The sequence below is a fragment of the Brachycentrus maculatus genome, unplaced genomic scaffold (genome assembly GCF_059751285.1).
Source record: "Brachycentrus maculatus isolate JH-2025_06_01 unplaced genomic scaffold, ASM5975128v1 h1tg000144l, whole genome shotgun sequence".
Classification (NCBI taxonomy): Eukaryota; Metazoa; Arthropoda; class Insecta; order Trichoptera; family Brachycentridae; genus Brachycentrus; species Brachycentrus maculatus.
Genome location: NW_028280897.1, coordinates 2,261,791 through 2,283,322, shown reverse-complemented (window position 1 = coordinate 2,283,322; position 21,532 = coordinate 2,261,791). Strand labels below are relative to the sequence as shown.

At 32.4% G+C, this 21,532-nt stretch overlaps 1 protein-coding gene across 2 annotated transcripts in view; it reads right to left on the bottom strand.

The window, feature by feature from the left end:
• Nucleotides 1–1,923: 1,923 nt before the first annotated feature.
• Nucleotides 1,924–21,532, bottom strand: part of whd (carnitine O-palmitoyltransferase whd) — a 99,999-nt gene continuing 80,390 nt past the window's right edge. Inside the window, exons 7-16 of one of the 2 annotated variants that reach the window (XM_088260970.1) lie at nucleotides 15,934–16,133; nucleotides 15,349–15,527; nucleotides 13,078–13,211; nucleotides 12,413–12,438; nucleotides 10,734–10,799; nucleotides 4,750–4,931; nucleotides 4,268–4,473; nucleotides 3,720–3,918; nucleotides 2,712–2,872; nucleotides 1,924–2,127 (exon numbers count right to left, since the gene is read on the bottom strand). In XM_088260970.1, coding sequence (XP_088117096.1) covers nucleotides 2,026–2,127; nucleotides 2,712–2,872; nucleotides 3,720–3,918; nucleotides 4,268–4,473; nucleotides 4,750–4,931; nucleotides 10,734–10,799; nucleotides 12,413–12,438; nucleotides 13,078–13,211; nucleotides 15,349–15,527; nucleotides 15,934–16,133 — 1,455 coding nt within the window. In that variant the 3' untranslated portion in view covers nucleotides 1,924–2,025. Of the gene's footprint in view, nucleotides 2,128–2,711; nucleotides 2,873–3,719; nucleotides 3,919–4,267; nucleotides 4,474–4,749; nucleotides 4,932–9,471; nucleotides 9,535–10,733; nucleotides 10,800–12,412; nucleotides 12,439–13,077; nucleotides 13,212–15,348; nucleotides 15,528–15,933; nucleotides 16,134–21,532 lie in introns of both variants that reach the window. The other variant, XM_088260971.1, reaches the window with a different exon arrangement.

The window sequence follows — 21,532 nt, the reverse complement described above, 5'->3', positions numbered from 1 at the left end:
GTTTTCTACTATTTTTTTTACTTATAAGTTTACTATTTACGACTTTTTTATGTAACGTGTAATTTCCTGTTTTTTAACTAACTTCAGTGTAGCATTTTGTGAGTAAGAAAATTACTATATGCATTGGAGTGTTGCATTCGTAAACATATTCTTAACTAAAATATCCTTAAAAAATATGATTCTTTTACATTAATCATTTAATGTTGCTATATACTCTTAATTTCAACTGTTGTTTTTTTTTATTTTTCCAATAAACTCTTAAAATATAAATGATCACCATAACCACGCAATGAGACATTTTAATTTTATATGTAGAAAATAAAGCAACAAAAAAGTATAATATTTGAATAAGCAGAGTGTCATTACAGTACTATTGCAAATACGACGGGATCTATTTCAACGCTTGAAGTGTCAGAAGTGAGAAATGCTGCCAATCTATGACTCATACAAAGCGAGATGTCCCTACGGTGGGTTTGGATACTTCAGAAACTAATTAATGATGAACATAGAAGTTACAAAAAATATAATAAGTTTTTAACAAAAAGCGTACAATGTATAAAATTCAATTTTATTATTTAATAATAATAATTTTAAAAATCCATCAAATGTGCTGGAATTAAGGAAACTATTCTACAAAAAAAGGTTCTATTTTACTAAATCACCTTTAACATAATCATAATCATATATTTTAAAAGTAATCTCTAATAATTATTTTTCACTTTATAAGAAAAAGTAGATGTCAACTAAATACATGTTTATATTTATATAGAATGCATTGTTGGATTACCAAATGTGTAAAGACAACTGCTCGCAATTGAAACATGATGTGAATGATAGCTTTTATTTTAATATGTAAATCGTAAAGATTTTGGTACAAATCGACTGCTTCTATAAAGTTTAGTATCACAAACCACAAAATGTAATTTTACCAGAGGATTTCAATTTATTTTGTCTTAATTTGTACTGAGTTTATCGTCTTTTGTATCTATGAAAATATAATTAATCACAATTTTTTTTATAGTAGAATTTAAGGATATAATGAAATACATTTAAAAAAATACAATTTGTGGGTTGCAATAGTATACTAAGGAAAGTATCAAGTATTTATACTTTTATTGGAAATCAAGATAAAATAATTATTTTGTACAAAAATTAGATATATTTAATTAGGCAAGGAAGAAAGTTTGTGCGGTTGCTTATCATCGATAACACAATATCATGAACAATGTCAATCTTAGAACAATTCATCTGCATAAGAGTAAAGAAACAGTTCTGAACACTCGTTCTTCTACATCCACGTACGTTACATAAAGGCAAGCATTTGCAGTCTTTTTTTAACCGCGAGTTAAAATTTAATTTCTGCGATTACACTACATTTAATTGACATTTTAAAAGGCTTCATAATTACAATAAAAGTACAGACATGCAATGGTAAAAAGTACCAACTAACTAACGCACATCTGATTTACAACACGTACGAAAACATGGTCACAGCAAGTCACAACGCATTTCTGACCTATACAATACACGAAAACATGATCACAACAAGATAACACGGCGGAAATCTTGCACTACAAAACCGCACAAACCCTTTTGGTCACCTAATACAAATACCTCTGACGTAAGCCGATAAACATTTTATTATTAATTCAAAGTGGCGTTCAGCATGAACTAAGAAAATCTTAGCAAAAATATTGATGCTTATTTCTCCGTAAGATTAATTATTTATTATTATTACAGAGCAGACTTTTACAATTTCAGGTAATGTTTTTTTGTTTTGTTGACAGTGAGAGGATGGCGGAGCTATCATGTTTTACTATTCACCTGTAGATGAAAACATCTGTAGTTTTCGAAACTAAGTTGTGTATAATGAAATAAAAGTAAAGATTTAAAAAAAAAATCAATGATAATTTTTCTTAAATATTTTTTTTTAAATACAAGATTTAATTTTTTTTAAATCATATACACATACTATCACAAAATAGTATTTTAGTTTAAATCACATTAATGAAAATGATGGAAGATTTATTTAGCGCCACTGGCCACCTTTGTAATTTTGTACTGATCAAACATGGTTTGGATATCGACCAGAGCATCTTCAATCTGCAGGGCAAACCTCGAAGAGTTCTGTAAGTAACCAGTATAATAATTATAATTAAATCTGTAAATATTATCACTCCTTTAAATATCTGCAACACGGGTCTATCAAGAAAAGTATTAAATTCAAGAAAAAATTAATTAACCTGTTAACCGGGCGGGACGCATAAATACGTCAAACGTAAACAATATCGGGTACGGGTAAGACATATGAATACGTCCTTGAAATACATGTTACGCCCTGGAACGGGCAGGACGTATATTTTTCGAACAACAAAGGTATTAGTCATCCATACATGTCTCGACATGAATTTAAGACAAGGAGTGAATCAGTATTCGCGCCCGTTACAAGTTGCGTAATTGGACAGCAGACCGCACGATTAACAGGTTAAAGAAAACAACAAAAACACAATGAAAAAATTCCAGAAAAAAATGTTTTTTTAAAAAAAAAAAAACAATAATCAGTAAAATACATCTAATCTTTTTAAATCGATTAAAATAAACAGTTTTATAATATACTTGTTATTTTATTACATAAAATGTACAGTTTTATTTACTGCTTTTGTTTGAAAAAAAAAGGAGTTTTTGCTATATATTGGACAAAGCATACGTACAGTGATCGGACAACTCTTCTTGGAAGAGATGTGGAAGAAGACCAGGTTTTCTCCAGCGATGATGTAAGATACTCCATAACCGTCGTCAGCAACTGGTCCAAATCCACCTCCGGCACTGATGCAATTGGGATACTTTTTCAGATCCAGCTTGCTCGTTTGCCCTTAAACAATTATTATCAAGTTCAGAAAATCAAGTAAGAAAAATAGTTTTAAAAAAAAACTAAATTACTAACTAAGCTTAGGCTTAAATACAACGGTCAGATGTATTTTTTTATTGACATATATTATTATGTATTTCATAATGGAATTTTATTAGTACCAAATATCTGTGGTTTTGAACAAAATGGATAGTGGCGAACCATGAACTTTCAGAAAGGAAATCCATAGATATACAGTGGTCGCTTTTATAAATATAAGTAGGACAAACATAATATTTTTTGACATCTCAACATAGATGAAGAAGAATATGGAAGTCTGGGTATTTACAGGGCTTACGACCGTCATAGGCTGGTTTAAGTGATCACTTTACATTCACCAATTCTACCGATGATTGACAACCACACTACTCAAATTCTTAGATGTTGGATTTAAAACATACATAAGTTTTAAATCCATATTTAACTAATTTTAATGAAAAAGTATTTATAAATTAACTATAAAAAATTATGCATAAAACTCCGTAGAGTTCTCATTTATGTGTAATTATTAAATTTAAAAATGGCAATCCAGAGTGGCATATATCTGTCAGTCGATTTATATTTAATTTTAATTTGACATATTGGTGTGTTTGTAGATAAATGTCATCTTCAATGTGTGTAATGCAGGTCTGGACTATAATCGTTAAGTTATCTTCATACTAAAATTGATTTTGCATATATGCAACAGAATCATACATGATAGAAATCTGCAATATTTAGCTAGTTACAGTCATTGCCCCCAGTTTTTTAATTATTTTTTTTTAAGTTTTTTTATTTGTTATTTTATAAGAATAGACAAAATAGTGCTCACCGTGGGGAGTTTGGCTGGTGGACAGCCTCCATGGCTCACTGAGCACTTCCTGCAGGAATGGAGAGTCCAGCTCCAGGTATTTGGACACAATATACAGGCAGAAGAGATGACGATCTATGCCCTTTCCACACATGGCATCTTGGTAGCCAAGCTGATGGCGAGCTGTTGCTTTAACGAATAAATTCATCCTTTCTTCTATCTGTAAACAAACACATTCATGATGTGACCATATTAAAGAATAACCTGGAAGGCTTGTATTTTAAAGCATTGCTTGCAATACTAGAAAGAAATGTTAAAATCGATAGATATTAGGGAAAAATGTTGTTGATTTTGTACACAACTAATAAAAAGGACCATTTCTGCAAAACGGCTTAAGCAATTTCAGTATACATATGAGAAAAAATCTCAGCACTAAAACGGTTTATATAATGTCACATGCCACCCTTCTCCTGTTCAGGCCTGCAGTTAGTTACAATTTGTCCTCCACTAATCTACCTACTTCTGCTTTTCATTTCTCTTTATCTTCCAAAAAACTAATTTCAAATTACCGTGGCACTCTTATTCTCCATGGCCTTCACCCAAGCAGCGCTTTCTATGGTGCATGGTCGGACGGTTTCCGTACGCCCCTCACGGAACAATCGCGTCATGGATGCCTCGTACGTCAGACTGAAGCGCCCGGCGTTCCTGTAGTAGGCGAGTTGTAATGCCATCTGGATGAACGCATCAGGAGATGTCCTGCACTTCTTCATAAATCCTAAAACAATCAACGTTTCTTATGTTGCTTTCTATTTTGAGACTCAAAGAAATCAATAAGGCTGCTACATTATCCGATGCCTCAGAAATTCAGGCATCCGGAGCATGTGTAAGACGGAAGATATTGTGAGGTTGGGGACAGCAATGGAGGCGATACTGCAATGAGCACGTTAACAGAATGTCAGAAGACAGACTTCCACGTATCGCTCGTCAAGAAAACCCCAAAGAACATAGACCCCCAAAAAGGTAGTGTAACAATATGGAATATTGTGTGTACCTTTGCCATATGCTTTGAACATGACAATTCTCAGATCCAAGTCGTTGATCAATCTTTGGACCACCTGGTAGGATTGGTTGACTGCCATCCGGTATTCCGGGGTGGAGAGGGTCCACAGCAGCTTAATGGGCTCGGGAGGCTCTAGGCTTGGTACACCTTTGGAGTTTCCATTTTCATCATATCTAATCACACCAAGTTACACAATTATTAAAATTGAAAACAGTTTTAGTAATATTTAAAGCATATCTACCTTGTGGTCAGATATTTCTGCAAAATGTTAGTTAAGTAGTGTACAACAACTTTTTGGTCAGACATTCTGCAAAACGCTATTATTAACGTTTATTATAATTATTTTTTTAATGAATTTCTAATGCTTCAAAATGTTGCAGTTTATGACTTTTTGTATCTTTAAGATTTTAACGTTATTGTTGTTATATGTGCGATTGTTATCGATAAAATGGTTAGGAAACTCTGTAAAATTATTTACAAAGTGTAAATCAAATTTTAAAAAAAAAACAAATATTTGAACCAAAGAAACACAAGTCTAATCCCCTTGTCTCCATGTAACTAACAGTCAAGATGACACCACATCAACTTAATGGAGTACCCATTGAGTGCGGATGAAGGTCAGAATAATGAATAGGAACTTCAACTATATGAAAATCCATTTTCGACAGCTGATAAGTCCGCTAGCTTTCTTCAAACCTTGAAATATACTCAGTTTATTCCACAATTTGAAAACTTGAGAGTGACATCGCGTGATTCAACTTTTTTTTGAGTTTTGAATATTGAAAAATCAAACGGTCTCAAAAAAAAGTTTGTTTGCTTGCTATTTCTTTTAAAAATCAGAATAAATATCATTACGTTAATACAATAATAACACATGTGTTAAAAATTGTATTTTTGATAGACAGTGACTACAATAACAATCCAAAAAACAGATAACAAACGGTTCTTAAAACCTGTATATATAAGGTGAATGGCGAATTAAAGATGTTAAATGTGCAGGAGAGAAAAAAAGTACATTTTTTTAGATTTTTTTCAGGAAGTAAACATAAAATTCTTACATTCAATAATTTTATATTTACTTTCTAAAAATGTTTAGCAAAATATTATTAAAAATCACTCAATTATCTCTCTCAAACGTTTGAGGTTAGATTTACAATTGTTTACCCCGCACTTACCAAAAATGCAATATTTATACTTTACTTGGTATTTATCACAATAATCTGGTATAATAATGTGTCACCAACTACAAAGTTGTGGTCGGCGTTAAAGTAAAGTGAACTAAGTATTTTCATACACATGTCACTACAAACACTATTAACAAATGATACTACTACCAGCATGTCTTGATACACCCCTAGCCTTCCTCAACATCTATTTTCCTACTCCTATACTGGCACTATAGGTTCTTCGATGTGTATCGTGGAAGTGATGTAGCGTAGTTATTGTTCTGGTAATGAAACGGGTATGTCTCCAAACTGATAGACTTATATAATTGAAGTCGGAGAGTGGTTGTATACTAACATAACTAACATATGGTATACTGGCAAAAAACGTCAACTCTAAAACCCCTGTTTGAATAATCCCTGTTATTTAAAGCTTTTAGCCTGAATAAAATACCCACTTTTAAACTTAAAGTTGAATTTAATTTGAAAACCACATGTATATGACATTTCAAACTACTTTTTTTTTTAGAGTTTATAGAAGGTTGAAAACTTTATAATATGCATCATTAAGTCAAAATTGCAGATTTTGGAGTTAACGTTTTTTGCCAGTACACCCACGATATTATCAACAAAAAAAACTTTTAATAACTTGCATGTAGTGGTCAAATTTGAAAAATTAAAAAGTTTGCATGTGCAAATTCAAAATGCCATTGTTGATATGTTTTTACGTTATTTTTAAAATACCTAACTTAATATTGCTGTCAAAAAAAGAAAAATAGATATTAAAAAATGTAATAATCTGATCTTTAATAACAAACTGTATATTTCATAAAATTATTTCATTTGTTAAAATAAAAGAAAATGTGATAATTTAAAAAGCCCTTGAAAATTTTTGTAAAACAGATGTGGAAGCGCAGTAAGGTAAAAATAAGCTAAATGAATTACACTGGCTTACGGTTTTTTACTAGTTTACAATGGAAAAACAAGTACATACATGAAAATTTAATAATGTTCGTATTTATGAGTTTTTTTTTAAATGTCATTAGGCTGGCATAATATCTTTAAAAGCACTGCATAAAATTTAAAGGAAGCAAAAACAAATATTACTTAAATATGTATATATGAATAATTCCCTGTTTAAAATCAAGGACCACATTATAAAATAAATAAATGTTAATATGTATTTTGTTATGTTAATTGTATACATCGCACCGCTAGTTTTAAAAAAGCACAAATAAAAAATTCATTTATTCAACTTGATAAATCGTGTTTTTTTTCCTCAGAAAGTACATTTAATACACTCGTATATAAAATGTAAAATATTTACTTATTTAAATTACATGTTTTTACAAAAAAAAATCACTGATGTCATATTTTCACTGGATTTTATACTTTGTAACATGAGATTTTATAGACGGCATTGCAGAATCTATCATCTAGGTCGATAAAACTGATAAAATGTACAGTGATGATCTGTTAATCTGCTATATAATCCAAAACATCGACATTAAGTACTAATAATAGTAAGTACTAGCCAAACCCATGATAATAAATTATAAATAATCTACAAAATTATCAGCAATTACACACTAGATATTTAAGTTATGATACCGTGAAGACTAGGGGTGCGAATTATAATAATAGAAGTTAATTCATAAACTTAGTTAAAAGATTCAAATTATGATTTAAATATTACAAAAAATAAATAAATATGATTTTTTTTAATTCAAGTTTAACTTGGTAAATACCACTATATCTTAAAATCTATTGTGACACGTTTTTCGATGTATTCTGTATCATGTTCAAACACTGTATGATAATGAATGTATGGAAATGATGCAGAATGCATCGAAACACGTTTCAAAATATATTTTAAAAATAGCAGTATTTACCAAGTAAAACTCAAATAAAAAATGTATAGATTTTTACCACGAAGTGACTGCCAAATTAATTAATAAAAAATATTTTTTGACAGAAAAAAATATTTAAATAATATTATCATATAAGTTCTTTTACTAATAAATATGAAATATAAATATATATTTAAATTAAATATTTTAGTTCAGTAACCTAGCGTGCTGTGCAATACATATATCAGGAAGCATTATGTAAATTGATGCATAATGCAGCATAAAAAATATGAAAGCATTGCAAAAGTGGCTAATTATTTCGTACGAACAATACAAGTAACCCGTCACAAAGCTGGTGATCTAAATACTATTGCTTTGTGGGTCCCTTAAATGTAGATTTACTAAGTATACATAATGTTAGCTATGGGATATAATTAAGTTAGGAAAGTTAGCTGATTTTGTTTTGTCCACTATTTGTGATATTTGTTTTATGAAGTTTTTTTTTAATACGAGGCTTCGTCACAAAACTTACGTGTACAAATCAACATCAAGACAGTTAAAAGAAAGTCATAAATTAATAGATCAAGGAACCATCCATTTGTGATTCAACTGTTAATTATTTCTTCTAGATGTTAACATATTGGCTACGGGGTGTTTCAGAAACCTTGTGTTGCATACACAAAAAAAAAATTTTAGACTTCTAATTTATTTTGTCATTTTTGCTGTGCTGTGTAGTGGATAGGTGTTATTATAGTACAAATATGATTATCTATTCTTCACTGGTGCAAAACCTGGTTGAAAGTCTTCGATGAAGAACTATAAATTTTTTTAAAGACGTAAGATGGTACTTTGTTTTCCATTTTCGTTTTTGTTTTATCGATTGAGCCCTACAATTTGAAATCTGCTAACTTTCGCTTGTGTAATTGCAATCAAATCTCGCCCCCGCCGCAAGTCACATTTTTAAAAATAAACTACCCGTAGCCAATGTGTTAAGCATTGTAAGGGTATTGTCAAACTGTAATATAAATCATTTATGACATCAGTAAGAAAATTGGGAGTTACCATTGTGCGTCACATTTCCACATATTTATGTGTTCTTTTCTAAACTTAATATTGATCTTAACTTTTGATTAGAACACGGTGAAAGCGTGTGATTTACATGTTTTAAGGGTAGAGAAGTATGTAAAATGCGGTTGGTTTCTAATTTGGCATTTATTATGAAGTTAGCATTGACTTAAACAGGTGTCAATCCAGTTTTGTCTATGGTTTCAAGGATTACCTCGTTCTGTTTTCTATACTGTTGTACCTCAGTATTTATGGTTACACCATACGACTCAGATTCCTTTGCCTGCAACTGGCAATCAACACATAAAATAGCTACTATATATTCCTACTTAATCTCTGCTAATTGCCAAATATTTGAATTTTTTGTTTTTTAGATATTGTTTAGTATTCATTAGTCTTTAGGAAGAAGCTGTTTGCTTCAAAACTGGTCGAAATTACAATCAAGACTCAGTGTTTGATTTTAATATTCAATTTATAAGTTTAATATGCAGCTTGACAATGCCTTCACAAGGCAAATTAACATCGCAGAGAAATCCACAGTAGAATAAAAAATGTTTGTTTTATTATTTAAATACGGAATTATAGAAAGTAAATGCCACTTGAATTAATAAGAAAGTAAAAAGTAGTCAGTTTACCCCAAGTCCATTTCCGACCATATGATGTATTCCCAAAGATGCCCCATCACAGGAGCGTCGGCCCTATAACAATTGGTGGCCAATTCAAATGAGTAACTGTTGTCTAAATACTGTAGAAAAATTGGGTGTGAAGGGAGTCCAGATAAGGAATACAAGATACAAATGCTTGATCAAACATAAACCAACGGTGATATCCATATGTAACCACAAGCAGACGTCATGCCTCGCCATTGCATTGCCTCGAGCTGTACTTCCTCATATGTAGCTCTTTACGGCAATGAACACTTAACGGGACCTCGTTGATGATGCCTCACCATCAAAATCATAAGATGAAAGAGATTACAGAGAAATAATATTTGGCGTTGCATGTTAGGATCAGTGGTAGCCATGAAGTCTGTTCGGAAATTTAGACGTAACAATTACAATTTTTTACTTTTTTATTTATTAATTATAATTTTTTTTTAAAAAGACTTTAGTTTGTTAAGTTTTTTAATTCGTATTTTTCTATCTTGTAGAGTCCAAATTATATGATGAATTTGATAAAACATTTCCGACAACTTTTCTAATTTAGAAGTGATTACAGAAAGGCGTTATAATCGATCATTAATTACTTATTTTTTCAAATGTGATTGCTGTCAAAAGTAACTTTTTTTCTGAAATATCTCGAGAATTCTATAAAAGAGGAATTTGTAAACTAGCAAAAAATGAAAGAAGTTGTTTATTGATAAAAATAACACACACTATATGCTGAAACCGTATTCAGATATATTCTTAACGCCACAAAGAGATTAAAATGCAATATATGAAGTAAGAAAGTAAGCATGTCCGAGAACAAGTTCCACCAAGTAAAACCTTAAGGAATATCTCTGAATAGCTTTCCATGTTTCTCACCACATACTGTTTGGCATCAACTGGAACAGCGTAAGAACCCAGAAAAACTATCGGTTTATGTTTCGTCAAGCAATTGAACCAGGGGTCGGGTACATACAAAGCAACATATATTATAATCAAGCACTGTTTCACAGTTACACAAATAGATAATATGTACATAGTAAAAACATACATAATATTATCAAGCTTGATAATAATTATTATACTAAGTAATATTTCCAAATACCGCATTCCAAAAGATGCTGAAATATAAAATACAGAGATTTGTGCTATCATCCATTTACCGAAAGAATTAATAATTATGAAGATATATATAAAATACATATGTAGGTAAATAAGCATAAGTTTTCTTTGGAGTCGCTAATACCCACAGGTCAGATGAAGCCTCGTCCGTAATCACAACCTCCCACAAGTGTGACATCACGCCTGCGTCACCCCTAAATTAAATACAACAAAACATTATATCAGACAATTTGTCCATCGGTTGCCTGGAAACTCCTTAATAAGAAATGTCTTCAAGTATCACTTGAATAAAACACTGAAATAAAACTAATGAATGAAATGAATAGTATATGGCAGGGAAACCATGGGAGTTCAAGTGACATTTGGTCAACCAAATATTATTGCTTACTTAATTCATATTTTAACAATTTGTTACTCTACCCTCATGGCTCCTTTCACCCTTTCATACATACTATACTTCTTTGATTGTTAGATGCATATTTATAAATTAAAATTGCTTTACACATGGAATTGAATCGGAATCATACAATAGAAGATGTAATAAAATGTAGTCACAAAACCTTTCATTTGAAAACTTTCCTTTGAAATCTTTCCTTATTTCACTATTCGAACATCTATCATACATCGTTTTGTCGCACATTCTTCTGAGAGATCGCATTTCGACTGCATTCAGTCTACTCACATCCTTCTTTTGCCAACTCCACTTCCGAACATTAGAATTGGTAGCCAGGACTTCATTGAAAATATTTATGAACAAAATATTTATATATGACATCAGTAAAAATATTTCAAAATCAAAACCTTCTAAAATATTTAAATATTGACTATTGCAATAAGGCGCTTTTGCTTCTGTATCTTTTGCTCCCCTCATATTAAAAAAAAACATAGAGACTGACTTACCGATTTTGTTGAAATTTGACATCGACTTGAATTTGGTACAGAAGGCACTGGTATCTCCATAATACATATTACATTTGCTAAGAAACAGTGCCCTCGAGGGATATAAAACGTTTTTGATAGAACATTGTAAATGCCAATTTAAAAAGAATCATTTGAAAATATTACATGTGCTTGCGTAGATAAGTATACATATAACTCAAATCTTGCATTATACATGATTATTTATAGCTACAAGTTGGGCGGGTACGGCTTGTTACATACTTGTTAGGGAATTTTTTCTTCCAAATAAATAATTTAATATTTAAATTAGTGCATGCTTTTAGAGTTTTTAATACGCTATTTGATTTGATTTGATCTTAATTTGATTTAATACGTTATTTGGTTTGATTGTAAATGTGAAAAATCTGTTTGGGAATTTACAGCCTACTAGTATAATTATTTTATTTTGATTTCATCAAATGTAATAATTACAAATTACGATATGAAATATGCCCTCACTGAGTTTTCTTGTGCTGAGGGCACATTTTCCAATATTTAAAAAAAAAAATCATGATGAAAAAAAAAATTATGCCTCAAATATGACATGGCCGATGATGCGATCTAATTCAGATCTGCCCACTCATTTTTGAACAACTTTATAATATTAAGTTTCTATGTTTAATGGCTATAGATAATGGTAGCATACATATTTCCGAAACTTTTAAATTTACTTTGGTAGATAGAATAAGACGTAAATAATAAAATTCATTTCATACGTTATGACAAGGAATAAAAGCTTGCCCAACTAAATCAAACATGTTACTAAATGTATGTGATTTGGTTATAATCAAACGATTCTTTTTAAAAACATATATAAAAATATATGACTAAAATTCTAGAAAATAAAATAAAATGGAAATATTCTTACCAGGAATGTTCAGCGTTAAAACCCACCTGTAAAAATTAAAAATTTAATAAACTGGTTAAATAAATACCTAATCATTAAATGTTTTCTTTTAAGGTTAATAAGTTTTTTTTTATTTAAAAAAATTATGTACACATTAACATTATGTTACAAAAAGCCAATTAGTTAGCTTTTTGCTGCGGATTAGTCTTTTTTTTTCAACGTAAATCTAAATATTACTTCAAATTGCTTGATAGAATTTATGATAATTAATTTAGTCCCTAAAATTAGGCTGGTGTGCTGATGTCCACTTCAATGTGAAAAATATGTGAACAATGATAATTTGTTTATTGATTTGGCGTTTAATTTGTAGAACTCCATTTTAATTTTTGTATTAATTTTTAAATCAAACACTGATTTTTTGAGTCTACTAAATTCTATATTTTGTGTTTTTTAATAAAATACAACTTAGTAGACTAAAAAATCTATGTTTGATTTGAAAAATTAATACATAAAATGATAATTTCAATTAGACAGTTATTAAAAAATACATTGTAAAACTCTTATTCCTCAAATAATAATAAAATAAAATTTGAATAAAAAAAGCCAATTATTTCATAAATTTGGACCCAATTGGGCTGAAAAAATAGTATCTCGACTTGTCACAAATAAATAATTGGTATGCCTACCCGCCCGTTAGATCCGAAGCAAAGAGTGAAAGATTTGTCGAACCATCTGTCGTGCCCGTTACCGTGCAGAAGTATGCGTCCAAATCTGTCCAGTTTAGAAGGTGTGGCCTCATCGAACTCATAGGGAATATCATCTGGAAAATAATCCAACAGCTATTTTCAATATTACACTTATTGTAGTAAATAAAGACATCAAAGGAAGCATCGGACATTTCGTGACTTCTCCGTTTGACCACATTTTTAAAGCCTTCTCAAAATATCAAACTATACTTATTTTAATTACGCATCAACCCCAGGTACGCTGTTATCAAGGATATATACAATGCCTGCATTGCTCCTATTCTCTTATATTACTGTGAGACATGGCACCATACAAGGACGTAGAGTAGCCGTATACCCAGCAATGAGAATAGACGACTGCAAATATTTCAGGAGTGCAGTGGTTTGACTTTGTAAGGAATGAGAAAATACAGCGTAGAACGTGGCAACCCATAGTCACAACTGTCATAAAAAAAGACAATTTAATTATCTGGGCCGTGTATTCCGCATGCCTTCCGAGAGTACAAGTCAAGCTTGCCACTTTTACAAGGCATCAGGTTCCACTGCTTGGGAAGATGCAAGATAGCAGCAGTCCGAAGAACCTGGAGTTAGTTTATAGACTCCACATGCTCCACATAAGGAGCGGATATGGATAAATGATGGAAAGCCTTACAAAATTTAGTCAAACAGAGATATTCAAATATGTAGCTCAGAAGGATTACGATATTGCTTGAATTATTGTAAATTTCAAAGATTATATGAAAGTGTATTATAAATTACAAATTCAACATAATAAATTAACACAATATCAATTTACCACCATTCGCATTAAAACATTAAAACAAATTAATAAGACAGTTAGTTACATGTGTAATAATATTTTTTGACTTTTAATATTTAAACAGAAAAAATATCGCATAGAGAAAGCATCTGGGTTACTCGATGCACTAATTTCGCCACATGGGTAAGGAAATCGCAACAGAAAATATGAATTGGTAAAAAAATAACTCCATCTGCAAATGATCAACAGACCTTAAAACAACATTTGACATCAATTTAATCTAAGTATAGTTAGACATAAAAAAAAAATTCAGTCACACAGCCTCAAGCGCCAATAAAAAACATTAAGCTTTAAAAAAATGGTAAAATTTGTGTATTGTTTAAGCAACACACTTTAGTTCCGTTTTGTTCACATTTCATATAAATTATTATTTTTCATTATGTTAATCAATCAAAGCAACATGTTTCCAAAACCTATGATTTAATGTTAATGTCAAATATTTCATATCCATTTTGCAAAAAAAAACTATCGTTTAAGTTTCTCTTCTTTCACTGCGGAAAGAATTAAACTAGTTTACCAAGTCTGTAAAAATGTTTTTGTTATAAAAAACTGTTTGTGATTAAAGACAAGACATTGACCCCAAAAATTATCCAATTATTATTACTATTTTTGCAATAAAAGCACATGACGCTGATAACTCCAGATAAAATTGTTATTATTGTCTACTGTAAAAGTCTGGCGTAAGGCTATAAAGTATTTTTCTGATAATTCATATCAGTCTTAATGCACTTCGACCACTGAACTAAGTATAATACAAAGTTTTGTTTTTAAAATAAATAAAAGCATTGATTGATTAACACGTTCACGTTCGAACAATCACGAGATGCTGACAAAATGGCCAAATTCAAAAAAGGTTAAACTATAATATAAATGAAAAATTAATTTATATAGAATGAATACAGTAAGTACTGATCTCTTTGTGAGTAGCATTCACATGCAGCTCATGATTATACTTGATTCGAGACCAAAGAGTACAAACATTAGTCGTCGAGAGGACTAAAGCAGAGTTTACACTCGCAAATTATACATTCATACATAAAAAATTATTAATTTCTTTTTTTTCACTACACACCGACATAAAATGTTGTATCAAGACTGTAAGAGTATATTTTCAATTACGCAATGATACTTTTGAGTCATTTGACTCAAAAGTATCATTGTTATCATTTAGTATCATAATACGCGCCTGGCGCGTATTCCACACCAGGGGAAATGTTAGATGTACGCGCCTGGCATATTTGCTACACGCAACGTGTTCATTTTTAATAAAATAAAATATGTTTAATGCGCTTTCTGACAATTGCTCTTAACAAAATTATGGCCGCTACCAAAGGAGACAAAAAGATGGTGAAAATAAAAAGCGGTGATTGTTGCGTTATACGTATACTGACCCAGGGAAACTGTGAATGCGGCCGTCTCGATGGTGTGGAGCGATGTGCGATTGTAGCCTTTGTTGAACACGGTTTGACGAACGTGAGCCCAGTGGGAACGATCTCCTCCAGTCAGACAAGCCAGCAGCTCTTCGCCATCCAGGGGTTTGGTCGGATCATCAAGGATGGCTTGGATTTGTCTAAACATTTAACAATAAATAAATACCCAAGAAAACATCAATACGCCCAAGAAACCACATGTACTATTGCTATTAAATAAATATAAGAGTGAAAAAATCGCTTTTGTTTTGAATAAACTGGGAATTGAACCCGGGACCTCCAGCTAGACTGTACGGACCATCACCGCTGCATGATTTCTGTAGATGCTAAGCAAACAATCATAAAATAAAAACGACAAATATTATTCTTCTTCACTACCAATTTTTAGGAAGTAAATATAAAATTATTAAACATAGTACTAAAAAATCACTTGTTCATCTAGCCTGAACATTTGAAGATTTGGATTTGATTGTTTACCTAGCACATACGGATTTGTCAACAGTGAACAAGCCACCGATTGGAAAATGGGAGTGAGTCAATAATTACATTTGGAGTTCAACCGGCTTGAGAAGGCGTCCCTTGTGGTAGATGATGACTTTGAAGTAGCGGCCCTTATGGTACACGACGATGTGGTTGCTATCCTGGTAGTGGACGATCTTGTCGACATCCACTCCGGGAACGCGAACGGTGTTGAAGATCCGCTCGTACTGCCAAGAGCACAGAGGCACCATGCCCTGCACCATGATCTGGAAACATTATAATGTTGTAATTTAAATGAACCATATATGGAAAGGAATGTGAGTATGTGGTATGGACATTTAGAGGAATGAGAATGACTACGAAAGCATATTCGACGAAAGTATATTAGGAGAACAGAACGAGCCTCAATTGATCAGTGTCAAAAGCTTGCGTAATCGGAAGGAATGTACGACTAGATGTATGAATGTGAAAGAAGCTAGGAGTGCATGTTAGGATAGAAGAGTGTGGTGTTCCATCCTCTTTGCCTACATTTTGGAAATATTTGGAGTGAAGTGTGGCAGTTTGTAAAATGTTAATTTTTAATGTGTGAGTTTCTAAAATACAGAATAAAGGTTCTTTTTTCTTAGTGTTTTGAAAAATTGTTTTTTTTTTTCTTCCTAACGAAAGTGTTTTTTGATTGTGTTTTTCACTTCCTTCTCTTTATCCGGCTTTCGTTATTCGGCCCAGGGTCGGTCGGTCGGTAAGAGAGCATCTACTGTATTTATCTTGACCCCACGAGAATCGAATCCGGGATTTACCGGAGCCGAACGCACTTACCACTACACTAAGGAAGCGGAAGAAGAGTTACATGACAATAAATACTGCTCCCATTTGGCAGATAGCCTACCGGATGTCTCTTTGCGCTTTGTTATTAACTAAATTATCTGCAATAGCCGATAATACACAAAGTCAAATAACTCACTATACACGTGTAACATTCACCAATTCTACCCATTATTGACAACCACACTACTCAAATTCTTGGAAGTTCTATATATATATGAACCAATTTCAAAACATTGTTCTTGAATCATTAGAACTTCACTAGAGACATCTATTGGTGTTATTATTTTTTTGCGCCATATTTTGAAAAGACAAAAAATACTTAAATTAAATTACTTCATACTTCTTATTTTAAGAAAGTGTGTTTAAGTTTATAGAAATGTAAAATATCTCATGAGAATCATGTGGGGAGTCGTTAGCTAGAAAACTTAAGATACAAAAGTAGGTCGCATTGTGAACACTGTTGAGCACCCTTGATCCATAATATTATCTGCATACCAATTAACTTATTATTAAATGAAGCTAATCTATCAAAAATTAAATCAAAATAGACATTGATAAACGTCAATAAATTATGAACACTTAATCTTTGATCTTTGGAATAATTTCAGTGATAACATTATACACAATTTTATAGATAAGGTATTCAAATATGGCAATTATTTATATCTTACATCATTATCATGTACTTGAATGAAAATCATATTTAAGTATGCACTCGGTCCACTTTTTACTTTATTTATACAATTTATTATTATTATATTCCCAAATGCCCTTGGCTATATGCTGAACTCCCTTTTCACACAATTTCTAAATAAATCTAACATTCATGTTCATTCAATGCGTGGCAGTAATTTGGAATTCCCTTCAGGCCTACATCTGGCTAGGAAATTATTTTATAACAAATGATCGCAAACAATTTCGACCAACCGCGATCAATCACCAAATAAATCTAACATTCATGTTCATTCAATGCGTGGCAGTAATTTGGAATTCCCTTCAGGCCTACATCTGGCTAGGAAATTATTTTATAACAAATGATCGCAAACAATTTCGACCAACCGCGATCAATCACCAAATAAATCTAACATTCATGTTCATTCAATGCGTGGCAGTAATTTGGAATTCCCTTCAGGCCTACATCTGGCTAGGAAATTATTTTATAACAAATGATCGCAAACAATTTCGACCAACCGCGATCAATCACCAAATAAATCTAACATTCATGTTCATTCAATGCGTGGCAGTAATTTGGAATTCCCTTCAGGCCTACATCTGGCTAGGAAATTATTTTATAACAAATGATCGCAAACAATTTCGACCAACCGCGATCAATCACCAAATAAATCTAACATTCATGTTCATTCAATGCGTGGCAGTAATTTGGAATTCCCTTCAGGCCTACATCTGGCTAGGAAATTATTTTATAACAAATGATCGCAAACAATTTCGACCAACCGCGATCAATCACCAAATAAATCTAACATTCATGTTCATTCAATGCGTGGCAGTAATTTGGAATTCCCTTCAGGCCTACATCTGGCTAGGAAATTATTTTATAACAAATGATCGCAAACAATTTCGACCAACCGCGATCAATCACCAAATAAATCTAACATTCATGTTCATTCAATGCGTGGCAGTAATTTGGAATTCCCTTCAGGCCTACATCTGGCTAGGAAATTATTTTATAACAAATGATCGCAAACAATTTCGACCAACCGCGATCAATCACCAAATAAATCTAACATTCATGTTCATTCAATGCGTGGCAGTAATTTGGAATTCCCTTCAGGCCTACATCTGGCTAGGAAATTATTTTATAACAAATGATCGCAAACAATTTCGACCAACCGCGATCAATCACCAAATAAATCTAACATTCATGTTCATTCAATGCGTGGCAGTAATTTGGAATTCCCTTCAGGCCTACATCTGGCTAGGAAATTATTTTATAACAAATGATCGCAAACAATTTCGACCAACCGCGATCAATCACCAAATAAATCTAACATTCATGTTCATTCAATGCGTGGCAGTAATTTGGAATTCCCTTCAGGCCTACATCTGGCTAGGAAATTATTTTATAACAAATGATCGCAAACAATTTCGACCAACCGCGATCAATCACCAAATAAATCTAACATTCATGTTCATTCAATGCGTGGCAGTAATTTGGAATTCCCTTCAGGCCTACATCTGGCTAGGAAATTATTTTATAACAAATGATCGCAAACAATTTCGACCAACCGCGATCAATCACCAAATAAATCTAACATTCATGTTCATTCAATGCGTGGCAGTAATTTGGAATTCCCTTCAGGCCTACATCTGGCTAGGAAATTATTTTATAACAAATGATCGCAAACAATTTCGACCAACCGCGATCAATCACCAAATAAATCTAACATTCATGTTCATTCAATGCGTGGCAGTAATTTGGAATTCCCTTCAGGCCTACATCTGGCTAGGAAATTATTTTATAACAAATGATCGCAAACAATTTCGACCAACCGCGATCAATCACCAAATAAATCTAACATTCATGTTCATTCAATGCGTGGCAGTAATTTGGAATTCCCTTCAGGCCTACATCTGGCTAGGAAATTATTTTATAACAAATGATCGCAAACAATTTCGACCAACCGCGATCAATCACCAAATAAATCTAACATTCATGTTCATTCAATGCGTGGCAGTAATTTGGAATTCCCTTCAGGCCTACATCTGGCTAGGAAATTATTTTATAACAAATGATCGCAAACAATTTCGACCAACCGCGATCAATCACCAAATAAATCTAACATTCATGTTCATTCAATGCGTGGCAGTAATTTGGAATTCCCTTCAGGCCTACATCTGGCTAGGAAATTATTTTATAACAAATGATCGCAAACAATTTCGACCAACCGCGATCAATCACCAAATAAATCTAACATTCATGTTCATTCAATGCGTGGCAGTAATTTGGAATTCCCTTCAGGCCTACATCTGGCTAGGAAATTATTTTATAACAAATGATCGCAAACAATTTCGACCAACCGCGATCAATCACCAAATAAATCTAACATTCATGTTCATTCAATGCGTGGCAGTAATTTGGAATTCCCTTCAGGCCTACATCTGGCTAGGAAATTATTTTATAACAAATGATCGCAAACAATTTCGACCAACCGCGATCAATCACCAAATAAATCTAACATTCATGTTCATTCAATGCGTGGCAGTAATTTGGAATTCCCTTCAGGCCTACATCTGGCTAGGAAATTATTTTATAACAAATGATCGCAAACAATTTCGACCAACCGCGATCAATCACCAAATAAATCTAACATTCATGTTCATTCAATGCGTGGCAGTAATTTGGAATTCCCTTCAGGCCTACATCTGGCTAGGAAATTATTTTATAACAAATGATCGCAAACAATTTCGACCAACCGCGATCAATCACCAAATAAATCTAACATTCATGTTCATTCAATGCGTGGCAGTAATTTGGAATTCCCTTCAGGCCTACATCTGGCTAGGAAATTATTTTATAACAAATGATCGCAAACAATTTCGACCAACCGCGATCAATCACCAAATAAATCTAACATTCATGTTCATTCAATGCGTGGCAGTAATTTGGAATTCCCTTCAGGCCTACATCTGGCTAGGAAATTATTTTATAACAAATGATCGCAAACAATTTCGACCAACCGCGATCAATCACCAAATAAATCTAACATTCATGTTCATTCAATGCGTGGCAGTAATTTGGAATTCCCTTCAGGCCTACATCTGGCTAGGAAATTATTTTATAACAAATGATCGCAAACAATTTCGACCAACCGCGATCAATCACCAAATAAATCTAACATTCATGTTCATTCAATGCGTGGCAGTAATTTGGAATTCCCTTCAGGCCTACATCTGGCTAGGAAATTATTTTATAACAAATGATCGCAAACAATTTCGACCAACCGCGATCAATCACCAAATAAATCTAACATTCATGTTCATTCAATGCGTGGCAGTAATTTGGAATTCCCTTCAGGCCTACATCTGGCTAGGAAATTATTTTATAACAAATGATCGCAAACAATTTCGACCAACCGCGATCAATCACCAAATAAATCTAACATTCATGTTCATTCAATGCGTGGCAGTAATTTGGAATTCCCTTCAGGCCTACATCTGGCTAGGAAATTATTTTATAACAAATGATCGCAAACAATTTCGACCAACCGCGATCAATCACCAAATAAATCTAACATTCATGTTCATTCAATGCGTGGCAGTAATTTGGAATTCCCTTCAGGCCTACATCTGGCTAGGAAATTATTTTATAACAAATGATCGCAAACAATTTCGACCAACCGCGATCAATCACCAAATTTCTTAAATATCCATAATGTTAAAATTTAAGCTTTAAATATTATTATAAATATTATTAATAATATTAAAATTAAGCTTTAACCGGATCCACGCGGCTCGCATAACCGTTTGTGTTTTTACAAGACATGCCCCATACGCGGCTGACATAAGCGTTTGTGTTTTCACTTTGCTCCAAGTTTCGAACCTCAGTTCAACTTGGAGGGATTTTTTCATGGTGTGGAACTTTGGATAAAATAATACGTCAATCCTCGGCCTTATGACATCTGTTGAAATATCTGACTAATAATTTGTAACATCACAAGGATAAATAAAACAACAGATCCCTGATTTTTCTTGCGGTCGGTAATTAGCCCGCGCCATAATCATGCCCTATATCTGTCTCACTCTCGACGCTACGCATCGCCAGTGGGTAAGAGTGACACACGATGCGTGCTTTGATTTATTTATGTTACGATCTAATTTG